The 13,831-nt window shown below is 40.5% G+C and overlaps 1 protein-coding gene across 34 annotated transcripts in view; it reads right to left on the minus strand.

The window, feature by feature from the left end:
• Positions 1 to 13,831, minus strand: part of NRXN1 (neurexin 1) — a 964,391-nt gene that overhangs the window by 513,530 nt on the left and 437,030 nt on the right. For 27 of the 34 annotated variants that reach the window (XM_084900742.1, XM_084900740.1, XM_084900739.1 and 24 more), the window contains 3 exons: positions 10,572 to 10,955; positions 4,605 to 4,808; positions 2,037 to 2,063 (listed from right to left, as the gene is read on the minus strand). In XM_084900742.1, the coding sequence (XP_084756868.1) occupies positions 2,037 to 2,063; positions 4,605 to 4,808; positions 10,572 to 10,955 (615 nt within the window). The remainder of the gene's footprint in view (positions 1 to 2,036; positions 2,064 to 4,604; positions 4,809 to 10,571; positions 10,956 to 13,831) is intronic. The other 7 variants (XM_084900752.1, XM_084900751.1, XM_084900749.1 and 4 more) reach the window with 1 other exon arrangement.

The raw sequence follows: 13,831 nt of genomic DNA on the forward strand, positions 1-13,831 counted from the left end.
TTATTGAATCACTGTAAGTTAGACTTGCATTATTAGATATATAATGTCCTCCCTCTCCTCAAAGTGGAATAATAACATGAATTCTAGACAGAACGTGGGGTTCTTGTTAAACCTGCCCAAGATTCCACAAATAAAACAAAGGCAAAGGAAATGAAACGTTACCTGATCATTGAATGATCTTTCCTGAGACTGCTGTCAAGTTAAGGCACTTGCAGTCCTGTACAAGGCGTGCACCGAAAGCTCACAGTCATTCATTTAGTTCAAGTCATTTAAATGTAGCACCTCTTAAAAGGGGAAAAACGCCCCCCACCACACATTTTTGTATCCTTAAAGATAATATTCTCTGCAAAATCCAGAGAAAACATGACTATACTTAATATCAGACTCATAAGCCAATGAAGGTAATGCATGAATGTAGTAGTTAGACTATAAACATGTGTCGAAAATTAATTTATGTACCTGAAAAACATTCATTTCATTGGATTAATTTCCATCCAACACTAACATTTACGTGGTTACATTTTATAAATTGTAAAACCCATGTTTTATTGTAAGAGTACATAAAGCAGAAGTCTAAAAATAAATGTGTTTTCTCACATGGATTTCCTAAGATTCAGGAAAAATCAAACTATCTACAGCTGTCTGAAAGCACAGATCTGTGTGAGTCCCACTTTGCCTGCCTCAGTGTCCTAGAGCTGAAGGCAAACTGGACCACGGGATTCGAGCTGTGAAGTACGTGCACTTGCTCAGAAAGTATGAGAGAGAAGAGATGGGGTTTGAGAGGAGATGGTGGGTACCTGACAAATTCCACTTGCAGAGTTTGGACAGATTGTTTCAGGAGCTATTTTGTTTGAGATGGAAGTTTATTCATTTAATTTTTCTTAAGTCATGATTGCATGACCTTTCTTGCTATGATTGGAGACCATCTTTTTCGCTATTTTAAAATGAATATTAAAATACGTGAAGACAGATATGAGTTATAAGAAGCACAGTGTTTGAAGCAGTATATATTTGATTAGATAAAACATCTCGCTTTGTAAGTGTAAGACACCATTTGTTCCTCAGAGGATGGGTTGTTGCCACTTGGAAACACAGCCTGTGGTTTGGGTTTATACTCCATCAACTCACATTCAGCATTTTATAAGGATAGAGACAAAATTCTTTACTGATTATGACCATGAGAGATTAGAAGCTTGCAAGAGCCATTTATTTAAATAGCTAACAACTCTGTGAACATTGGAGGAGGGTCTTTAATGTGGTCAGCAAAACCTGGAAAAGAAAAAATCTAAATATTTATGTAAAGAAAGAAAATAAATGTATACTTCAGATAAGACTACAACTCAAAATAAAATCACAGTCCTTATATCCTTTCATGTTCTCTAGTCCACAATCAAATAAAACTCAGTCCATGCATCTTTTATGACTAATCATTTGGCATGCAAATCACAGATTTAGTTATTTTTGCAGATATATATGATTAGGATGTAAAAATTCATCATGTAAATATTCATTAGGGACAAGAAAAACTTTTTTAGACAAGTAATTTTCTGTATATTTATAACTTGGAATAAACACATTTTCCTGTGTAAAAGGTTGAATTTAGAAAGATTTGATAGACACTCTCAAAAATGAAAGGAATTGCATGTTTTTTCTGAATTTGTGTTAAGAGATAAAAACAGTAAGCAAAGGAAATAGAAACTATAATATTTCCTCCAAATTTGGTCATGAAGAAGAGAGTTACTGGAGTCCAAGATCTAGCAAAATACACATTCTACTCGACTTATCCAAAGGTCTATAGAGGCGTTTGTACGTCACCTTAAGAAACACTTGTTGCCTCTTTTGCCACTTAGTGGTAGCTGCTAAGTCTTCAACTGGACAGATTTCAAAATGAATTTTTACAACCCAGATGATGGACTGGTATACTTCAAAAGTGAATTCATGAGTTTTATAAATGCCTCTCTCTCGCTCTTTTTTTCTTGACTAGCTTACATCATAATGGAGGAATAACATTTTAAGAAGTTTGAATAGGCACTTACTGGAATTACAGTTAATCCTGATACAATCTAGATGGGGAAGAATAGATGAAAAATGAAAATTTATCCTTCAAGGTAATAGCTGCAGACATCCAATAAAATCACAGTCCACCCTTCCGGGGACAGACACATGCAAATATGGCCACTCCATAACTTTACATATTTTTAGAACCCAGATTCATTGTTATAAAACTTCACCATTGGAAACAACATTAGAAGGTTTGAAAAAAACATGGCCACTTCAAACAAAGCTACATGGTGACAAATCTAAGTGAAATAAAGAATTGTTAACTGTCAAAGATGCTTGACTTGGACTGGCTGCAACTTTCTCCCCATCTGTGAAAGAACAGATCATTGTTTTCAGTCTAATTAAAAAAAGTGCTCCGTCACAATGGGGTGCAGGTGCAAGCTCAGCGAAGCTCAGACATCTTGGACCTCCAAAATCTAGTCTCCCACAAAGGCCATTGGAATCCTTTAGGATCATGGTGGTTAATGGAGAGCAAGTGGAGATTATTCTCACCTCACCCTAATGTCTTGTTTTGGTTTTGCTTGGACAATGAGGTCATAGCCGGAAGTTTGCTGGATTCCATGCTTGCATTAATCAGAGGACAGGAACACTATATATCTTTTAGAAACTCTAGTGGCTAAGAAGCAGTGTCATCCTTCAGAACACACCAGCCTATGCCTCTCTTAGGAGCTAACAATGTCATCTCTATGCAGTAAGTGTCATGGTTCATGCTGCTATTGATTTTCCTTTTCTTATACTTGCTTCTTATTAAAGAGCAGATTCTTTAAGAACAGAATGTCTGATCTGAATAACACAGACTGTGGTTAAAAAGGCTATCTTTAAAAGACTATGTGGGGCTTTATGTTTATTTTTATGTATAGGTAAGTATTTGTTGATTTTGGTCATAGAATTTAATGCCTTTGGGGAACAGGAAAAATATAAACCTAGATTCTGTTTCCATGTAGCTGAGTTTGTCATGTGTCGTCAACCGCATCAGAAAAGTGGTTGCAAACAGCCAAGGACCAGCATCTACACAGCTCTTTCCACAGAATGCTTTGCTGTTGGAAAATGTCCAGAAGTGTTTCCACTTTGGCTAGCAGCTCCTTGACTGCAATTAGTCAATTTATTTTGGCTGGCTGTAGTAACCTAACATTGTCACTAGAGGGAACTCTAACAGAACAGAAAATGAGTCCTGTGTACTCTTCGGCAATCTTTAAAAAACACCCTTATGATCTAACTTAATTTAACTAATATTAATTGAATGTAATGAAACAACTATATATTTTATGAGCTATCATTCTGCCAAGCACAATTAGAAAATGTAGGTGGGGTTTCTATCAATGCCTTACTTCCTCACATTTCCTACTTTTTTTTTTTTTTTTAAATCTACAGAGTTTCACGTTTTTCTCTGCTTATTCATTTTCTGTTTATTAAGTTTTATGTGTGTTTATTGCTTCCGGGAAATACAGTAAAACCTCATAAATTTGTATTCCTCTTGGAATTAATGATACTTCTGAAAATTATTGGGCAGATTATTTATAATTCTTCATTCAGTTTGACTATAGACCACCTGAAAAGAATTAAACAAACAAAATGTGAAAGGTCAAGTTTAGGAAGAAAACTGATTTCAACTACTTTACTGTGTATTGATGGCCCAACCTGCATGAAACAATGTGCTAATTATGGATAATTTTTATCCATCCATTAAACCCCGCCTAGTAACACCTTTCCTTAACAGGATTTCCCCCCAGCTATTTTTTTGTGCTTTGAATGCAATTAAAAATAAAACTTTATTTTTTGCTAATTCTACAATTCAGACCTTGTCTTAATTCGGCCTGGCCTTCCCCCGTGTTTCCTCTGGGTGGCTGAGGTTTTACTGTAGTGACGCTTGCCTAATTCTAGGAGGAAGCAGGAAAGCATTATTTTTCTGAAGAAGAGCCTGCGTTGTTAGTGTTCTCGTGGCTGTTTGCTGAGGGCCGCAGACTTTGGGCATTGAAGGGTTGTGGATTGCTGTTTGACAGCAGAATATCACCACACAGAATTTCCAGACAGAAAAGATGGGCTACCACAAAGGCGACTGTTGAAAGGAGAAGCACGTGGAATAGAAAAAAATAATTACTGTTGACCTAGATCACAAAGTGGAAATTTGATATTTGGTGCGCGTGTTCTCTCACGAGCTATATCTGAAAGGATATCATCTGCAGCCAATCAGAATGCCGGTAAATATGATCGCAGGAAATTCGATTTGAGGTCTCTGCAAGCCTCATGGTTTATATTTCCAATGAACCTCATTGATATGGATGGCTTCCCTTTCACGAGCCCTCAGTGGTAGGAATCACAAGACAGTAAATGATGGTAAACAACAACAATAACAACAACAACGACGACAAAAAGAAACACAATAAAAAGATGCCCCAGAAACCTAAATTAATTGAAATGATGGAAATGAGACCATTAAGTGTTTTAACTTTCCATGGCAAACAGGCGACTCGGTAAATGTCGGCAGGCAGAACGGAACAGAAGGTGGAAGGTATTAGTTCAGTGGGGGGAAGGCGAGCCGTTACCTAGGTTGACCGTCAGTTTCACACGCCCTGCGTCCAGCTCCAGGCGGAGGGTGTCTGCTGAGTCCCGGGAGGTGGTGGCCATGAGAATGCCATATGCGCGCTGGGATCGGAACCGTAAGGACACATCCTCAGCCTCTGTGTGCATGACCACGGGCAGCTGGATCTTCATGAACATACTCCCGTCGTAGCTCAGAACCGTTGCCTCTGTAGGTGAGGAATGAATATAAACATTCTTGGTCCATGTAGGGCATTTAGACTTGCAAAAGGAAAAGGGTGACTATGAAATACTTTCAGATAGACTGCAAGCTCAGCTCATGTTCTTTAGAAATGAGCAATTTTTTTTTTTAAGCTGAACAGAGGGGTCCCAGGAGGGAGAAGGTCCTCAGTGAAGCACCTGCTAAAACCCAGGAGGAAATATGGCTGTGATTTCCTTTTCATTCCCATAGCACTGCTGCAGTCTCTCACCTGGACCTCTGAATAGCTCCCTCAAAAGTCTCCTCACTTCTGCCCTAACCAGTTTGGCTCAGTGGATAGAGTTTCGGCCTGTGAACTCAAGGGTCCCAGGTTTGATTTTGGTCAAGGGCATATACTTAGGTTGTGGGCACATCCTCAGTGGGGAGTGTGCAGGATGCAACAGATCGATGTTTCTAACTCTCTCTCCCTCTACCTTCCTCTCTGTAAAAAAACAATAATATATATTTTTTTAAAAAGTCTCCCTACTTCTATTCTTCCTCCCTGCACACAGCAGCCAAGCCAAACTTTTAAAGAAGTAAATCAGATCCATCACTTTATTGCTTAAACAATCCCTCACTACCCCCAACTCCCTACTGATAGATCTCTACTGCAATTAGAATAAAAGCTGTACTCATTTTTCTAACCTTGTTTTCTGTGATCTGAGCTCAGTCTGTCTCTCTGGCCTCAGCTTTTACAATCACCCCCAAATACTCCCCCCCCCACACACACACACACTAATTTAGTAAAACCCAAACACACTGATTTCATCTCTCAAGTATTTGCACTCTATCCTAACAGGTTTCACCCCAGATCTTTATATGGCTGGTTCCTTCAGCATTCCTGTCTCTGATCACATGTGATAAAATCTAAGTGTGGAAGTGTGGTGAGAACAGAGGTTGGACGCTCCTATCCATGATTTCATCAGCAGCTCACTGCCCCAAAGTGCTAGGCACACAGCAGAGGCTACACAAACACTTACTGAATTAGTGACTGCATTCAATACTGCGGGTACATGAAAGAACGTCCTTCAATTTGGTTACCAAGCTTACAGAGGTGTTCACTAAAAAAATAAGTATTTAGCTGAAACCGGTTTGGCTCAGTGGATAGAGCGTCGGCCTGCGGACTGAAAGGTCCCGGGTTCCATTCCGGTCAAGGGGATGTACCTTGGTTACGGGCACATCCCCGGTGGGGGGTGTGCAAGAAGTAGCTCATCGATGATTCTCATCGATGTTTCTAACTCTCTGTCCCTCTCTCTTCCTCTCTGTAAAAAATCAATGGAATATATTTTTAAAAAAGTATTAATTCTGCCAATTATAAGTGGAATCTGATTTTGGTAATGAATGTGAACAAAATATTTACCAAAGTCTACTTTGAAGTTTGTAATTGTGCTGCGAAAGGCAGATTAGGAAAGGGGCCTATTGACCAAAGTAGGGGTCCCATGGCTAGGCACTGAGCTAAGCACTGAAAAAAATAATACAATCCTTTAAAATACAGCGGTTCTATATCATACCATTTTCCAATCAGAGAAGAAGTTTCCCAGAGAGATGCAATATCACAAAAGACAGAGTTCAATGTAAAAAAATCTAGGAGAACTTGCTCCAAAAATAATTAAAATATGATTGCAAATTTGTAGTAAACTCTATAAAACAACAACAGCAACAACAACAACAGAAAAAGTGTTTCTAGAATAACCCTTAAAGAAATTTGATCTATACCATTTCTTATCCTGAACTGCAGCCAATCAGTGTCTGTGTCTATAAAACAATATGTGAATACAAGTTTAAAAGCCATTACCAATTGTTCAGTCACTGTGACATCATACAGATAAAAATACAAAAATATTTTTAGTTTTCACCTGGTTATTCAGTCTGTAAATCAGTCTCTATTATTCATTCAATATTTATATTTTAAATGCTCTCATATTCTTCTATGAAATGTAGCTTGATTAAACGCTAAGTAGAGAAATGTTATTTTAAAAATATAGAGGTCTGACAGTGGATCATAAATACAGACTGAAATCCAATCCAAAGTAGGAAAAATAAGTGGGATCATTGGCCTTTACCATTCTCCAAAAAGCAGCAGGAACGAAATAACAGAGTAAAATAATAAAACTTGAAAGCTCGTGATTGCCATATTAAACAATACTCAATGTGAAAATAACCTGTTGATCAACGACAAACAAGTGCCTAAATGATTCCTCATAATTAAAATTAATTTTTAATTAGACAAGGAATAAAAAATGCACAAGGTTGTAGCCTAGAGTTGCCAAGTAAATGGCAAACAGCATTCTGACATTTGAAGGTTATGTTATTTGGCAGCATCTTTTAAAATCAGTAAAATTATTTTAGCACTTAGAATACAAAAGAGTCCTTTATGAGGCTAATTCCAAAGCAATACTTCCCAGTGGGGGAGGAAAAGTTTCAACTTTGTCTCCTAAATCTTCTTCTCCCCTGTCGCTAAATTTGACAAATTTGCTCTTCTGCGTTATTCCTTCTCGCAGTCTAAAGTGTACACCTGTGCTCAGTTTTGCCGAGAGGCAGTCACATATTGTGATCAACTATGAAAATCAGACAGGGAGCCAAATTATATTGCTCTGACATCTGTCCCTCCATCTGTTAGAATTTGAACAAACAAGTTTAAAGCAGACCTCTGATTATACCATATACATGACCCAAAACAATTTCTATATGAGTGAATCTCTACAAAGTCCCAGTTTTATTTTAAAAAATAAAGCAGGAGGGAAGGTGCTTCATTTAATTCATATTATACTGACCATCATTTATATATTACTCCTCCGTATGGGATCAATACCCAGAAACAAAATACTATTTTCCTAAGTCAGCAAATACTCTGTTCTTTCTTATAAACCCCTTTGCTTACTTAAATGCAGAGTGAATATTTCCTATGAGATTGCAGCTCCATTCCCCATGCTGAATTGTCCATGGACTTGAACATGCTTTTTAATTACTTTGAATAATTATCTTTATACGTTAGTAACTATTGCTCAATAATAGTAAAATGGAAACTTTTTAAGTGCCTTTTTAAAAATCCACTTCAAAAGTTGTCAAGCAACTCTTATGTGCTCAACAATCTTAGGCGATTAGAGTGTAATGAGAAACATTCCTTTATTTTGAATAGAAAACCCCAAGGATTGGGCATGATCTTGTATTGACTGAACTAGGGCAAAGCTGGGCACTGGGAAGAAGCCAGATGTTGTGGTATTGAGCATGATAGCGTGCCACCCACAACACCCTGTTCGCAGGAGATGCCCGAATGTGAACAAGAAAATTAACTCCGAAAATCAAAGACTACTCACAATATGCCTGGTAGTCCAGAAACAAAAAATACACCCAAAACGACCATGTCCTCCTCCGCACACAACCAACCAGGAGACAAAGAAATCTGTAGAAATTTCCAGCCATCTGTCAGATAAAAATGTATGTCGAACCCCAGTGATGAAGCTTGCTATTAAATACTCATTTGCAAATCTGCATATGCTTGCCACCCTCCTTCTAATTATCGCAATATATAAATATTCCCTTTCCCTCCTTCTGGCTCAGGAAGCTCCACGATTACTATTTTTATTTCTGCCATGTGTAGTAGCGGGACACGGCCACAGGGTGGTGCACCACGCACATTTAACTGAAGGCTTCAGCAAAGCCTGGGAGGGTGTAGCTCTATCCTGTTCTATTCTCACTTGAGCAGGAGGCATCAGAAATCAGATGGCTCCCGGGGTGATTAAAATAAAAAACAAAATCTTCCATCATACAGGTCGGTCTGCTCATCTCCCATGAGAACTAATTGTAATACATCTCGTGAGCTTTGTCTCTTTGTTGTTATTGTTGGTTTTTTTTCTTTTGGCGATTTCTAAAAACCAAACTACACAAGCAAACTGAAATTAAAAAGGAAAATGAGAAGAGAAAATTTACAGAGACCACATGCACCTTAAATATAAAAACTGCGCAGAAATATGTAAACCCTGATGATATTTCACAGCGATTGCCATTAGGAGAATGAATGCACCATGTTATTAAAATATTGACCCGCTATGGACCCATTTAATTGTGTAACAGAATAAAAACAGCATTTTGCTAGGTAATTTAAGGTATTAGATTTATTCTTATTATTTTTCGTATTGATTAGGGTTAATAATAGAGCTGATGAAATGACAAGCCTCCTTATTCAGATCAAGAACCAAAGTCATATTTCAACTTTGGATTCCTGAAAAATCACTGCTTTGTCTCTAAAAAGTGTTCTCTTAGATGTTGTATTAAACTGCTGTAGAAATGAAAGGAAGAAAAAGACTAACTATCTGTAGCTGAGAAAATAGATGCCGGTTAACTTTGAGGTTAATGGCTAACAGCGATGCTATGTAGAGTGTGAGAGCACAATGGAAAAGCTCATCAATATTTTTCATATCGATCTTTTTGTTCCATTGTTGAAAATGAGTGGCAATGGGAGTAGCGACAAAAGCATTTATCTGAGACTCTTAGGTCGATAGAGGGACATGCTGAGTCCTACTTGCTCTGCTCTTTCTGCCATTAGCCTGCTCTGCGGATGGACTGTGACAGCCTTCTTCCTTCCCCGCTCCCCCCTCCTTTAACCCTTACTCTTCTCCTTCTCAATCGAGAGGAAAGGAAGGGATGTAGCTCAGCCTCCTCACACAGGAGGAAATGGAGGTGCCTGCTCAGAGCTCCCGCAGACACACAAAGCCTTCGTATCGAATAGACAATGAATCTTTGTGACCAGTTAAGTCCGGGCCAAAGGTAAGGAGGTGCCTTAGAAATCGGGGCGCACCTCTGAAAATGCTGGTGTAACTTGGGTGATGCAAAGCCAGCTTACTTTTCAAACGCCAAACCTGGGGGAGGTGACTGCAGTGACGTGAGCAGGCTACCCCAATTCTCCTGCCATGGTGCCAGGGGAGGGGCGACTTCCTGCTTAGCCTGCGTCTAATACTATATTTGGGGGTGGTGGGGGGAGATAGATATCAGCACTGGATTCCATAAATGTGCCTAATTCATGCCTTTGCTTTCTATTGTCCTGGCATTTAAAAAATGGGCAAGAGAAAGCAGTTATTGTCTAATCTACTGCTTAGCCTCATACCCTAGGATACAAAACACCCACATCTGTATTCCTGCAGTATCCTGAAATAGCCGTGTCTTCCCGAACCCGGTCCTTTCAAAATAGATCATTAAGAATGCATCAAGGGCCGAAACCGGTTTGGCTCAGTGGATAGAGCGTCGGCCTGTGGACTGAAAGGTCCCGGGTTCCATTCCGGTCAAGGGCATGTACCTTGGTTGCGGGCACAACCCCACTAGGGGGTGTGCAAGAGGCAGCTGATGGATGATTCTCTCTCATCGATGTTTCTAACTCTTTATCCTTCTCTCTTCCACTCTGTAAAAACTCAATAAAATACATATTTTTAAAAAAGAAGAAGAAGAAGAAGGAGAAGGAGAAGGAGAAGGAGAAGGAGAAGGAGAAGGAGAAGGAGAAGGAGAAGGAGAAGGAGAAGGAGAAGGAGAAGGAGAAGGAGAAGGAGAAGGAGAAGGAGAAGGAGAAGAAGAAGAAGAAGGCACCAAGGACACCTGTCAGGGGTGACTGCCCAGCCTGCAGGGAGCTCACTTCAGCAGAGCACACGCTATGTGTCCACGGTCAATTTCAAGATTCAGGTCAATATGGAAGGAGCTTTTCATCCCAGGGGGCAGTTCAGCGGCTCGGGGTTGGGGACCCTACCTCTCTCGCAGGACCTGCCCAGGTAGCCCGTTCCGGAGCAGTCGCAGACGTAGCGGTTCCAGCCGTCCCTGCACACGCCGCTGTTCTTGCAGGGGTTGCTAAGGCACGGCTTTGCCGTCTCCCTGGAGCAGGAGGGCTTCACGCCCGCCGTGCTCTGCACCTCGGCCATCTGCCGGATGTCCTTGCTCTGGCCGTCGATGAACAGGTCCCTGATGCAGCCCACGTAGCCGTAGTTGAGCAGAGCCGTCCACACCTCGGTGGGGAAGACCAGGCCGGCCTTGTTCTCCGGGAGGCCCCCCAGGTACAGCTCGTCATCCAGGTCCAGGATCTCGCTCTCCCCGGGGGCGGTGTAGGGGGTGCGCAGGGTGTTGACGGAAATGGTACCTGTGGCGGAGACAGGAGACACATACATGTTTTTTTTGTTTGTTTGTTTTTGTTTTTTTAATTTTCTTTATTGATTAAGGTATCACATATTTGTCCTCAACCCCCCATTCTAATCCTTCCACTCATGCCCCCACCCCTTATTGTCCTTGACCTCTGGTTAGCCTCTTATGTGTGCACATAAGTCCTTTGGTTGATCTTGAGACACATACATGTTTACAGCATGTACCGTGTGCCACACATGACCCTTTCCTGCTGTCATGGAACTCCTGGAGGGCACACGTGTACTTTTTCCTTCCTATCCCCCGTGTCCCTGTACTTCTCAGTGAAATGAACAGGAAGATGTGGAATCAAGGCAGACTGGAACTAAAATGATTCCACAGGCACGCCTCATTTTATGACAGGTTGCTTTACTGCACATCAACAGATGTTGCACTTTTTACAAAACAAAGGCAAGACCCTCTGCTAGCAAAGCGATGCCTGGTTTTATTGTGGTGGTCTGGGTATCAAATCCAAAGTGCACAGCCAACCCAGAGTGTTTGTTAGCCTCTCGTAGTTTGGCCAAAAAAGGGAGGAAGGGAGGAAGGAAAGAAGAAAGGAAGGAAGGAAGGAAGGAAGGAAGGAAGGAAGGAAGGAAGGAAGGAAGGAAGGAAGGAAGAAAGAAAGGAAGGAGAAACTGGCATTCCATATCACTAATAAGAAAGAAAGTGACAGAGAAAGGAGAAGTTGACATTCTGTACCTCTTGGGAATAAAGTCAGACTCTCCCTGGTTAGTTCTCGTTTTTAAAGCTGTTACGCACCTGTGAACTAAGGAAAGATCCTGTGCATCCATCTTAAACGGACTTGATTGAGTTTATTGAATATAATAGTTTGACTGATTATCTATGTCAACGCCTGACTTCATCATTCTTAAACAACATGAGTCAAGCAATTAACCGCTAAGGTCTCGGTTTACTCATTTGGTACATGGCCATAATAACAGAATAGGACCTACCTCACATGGTTGTTCTGAATATTAAATAAATAATACTAGTAAAGTATCTAGTTTATAATAAGCACTGAATAAATGCTGTGTGTCATGATTAATCACAAGAACCAGGTTAAATTTGCTATTTTTTAAAACTTTTTAAAAATGAATTTTAAAGAGAGGAAAGGAGAGAGAAACATCAATCATATACCTTGACCAGGGATTGAACCCACAACCTGGGTATGTGCCCTGAACAGGAATTGATTCCCCCACCTTTTGGTGTACAGGATGACACTTCAACCAACTGAGCCACACCAGCCAGGGCTGCTGTTTACTTTTTAAAACTCAAACTAGTTACTTATCTAAATTGACAAATTTCCCCCCTCACTCCAAATATAAGAAGAAAATAATTCTATTAGTTTATAAATATACAGGACCCTGGCCCAAAGCATATGAGGAAGAGTAGAAATTCACATGGGATTCCTTGTGGATCACAGAAAAATACTTGTGGAATCCATTAAAAGAAGAAAGAATAGGAGAGAAAGAAAGATGGAAGACAGTTACAAACAAAACTCCCCTTCTATGCCACCAGACTACTCAAAAGCCCACCAATATTCTATTTCCAGAGTGATCTTTGTAAAAGTGCAAATATGATACCGGAAAAGAACACCACATGGACCCATTACTGGATTATCCCAGATTTCTCTCAGGCCTAGACCTTAAAGCCGAACAGGAGGAGTCTGAAGAGAGAAAGCGGATTAGAAAACATCTGGTGCCATGCCCTCCACTGACAGCCAGCCTCAGGGATTTACGGAGGGGACACACAGGAGAGGCCTAAAGACAGAAGATGGGGACAGATGTAGGGACAGCAGGGGAAGTGTACTGTGGGTAGGAAGATGCATTTCAGTGGTTTCATGGGATACCCAAGACTAGCTCTACAAGAAAATAGGGCCTGTGATGAATTGGAGATGTGCATATAACTAAGGGCATGACTGCTGTCTCTGTGTGGTGCCAGGGGCACTCCAAACCCCAGCAGAGGGGCACTGTGCAGCACAGGCAGTGTAAGGGCTCTGTCTGTGAGAGGGAGGAGGGCGTGGGAGCCGCTGACAGAGACGGTGCAGGTGGCCAGGTCGTCAAGAGGACATCTGTCTCTCTAGACTTCCACAAAAAGAAATGAAGAAAGCTCCTAGGGGAGAAACACTCAAAGGTATTGCTATTCCGGCTTTCCAACGAGCAGAGTGTAATCGCCATTCCGTAAGGAGGCAGCCAAAGGGAAAGCAACAAAGCACTCATTTTTACTGTTCACATCTGTGCAAGCATCTAGAGGAAAACTCATTTAGGGACAAGAGGTAGCATAAGATCCTACTGAGAAAAATATAAAACATAGCAATCTGGGGAAACGAGAGATATAATTGTGAAAGAGAATGGTGACACTTTTCTAAACAGAATTTCATTACGTGTATTTTTAACTGTCCAGCATGCACAACAAGAAACAGGCTAACAGATGATCCCTTCTCCCACACAGTAGCTAGTGTTGCATTAGAAAATGATGAGACAGGAAGTGCTCATGACAAAAGAAAAGGTGGACATTAAGAAGAAATGCACTGCCCTGGTCTGGTTGTTGAGTTGATTAGATCATCATCCAGATATGCCAAAGTTGTAGGTTCCATCCCCAGTCGGGCCACATACAAGAACCACCCAATGAATGGAAAAATAAGTGGAACAAAAAAATCTCTCTCTCTCTCTCTCTCTCTCTCTCTCTCTCTCTCTCTCTCACCAGTAAATAAAACAAAACAAACAAACAAACAAACAAACAAAAAACCTCAACAAATTGTATGTGAAAAGCAATGAGTTGTGTGGCAAATGATTGGATGCAATGAACACAGTGACTTGTATTTTTAAGATAAAAGAG

This window comes from Pipistrellus hanaki, assembly GCF_964339955.1.
Source record: "Pipistrellus hanaki genome assembly, chromosome: 12".
In the NCBI taxonomy this organism is placed as follows: domain Eukaryota; kingdom Metazoa; phylum Chordata; class Mammalia; order Chiroptera; family Vespertilionidae; genus Pipistrellus; species Pipistrellus hanaki.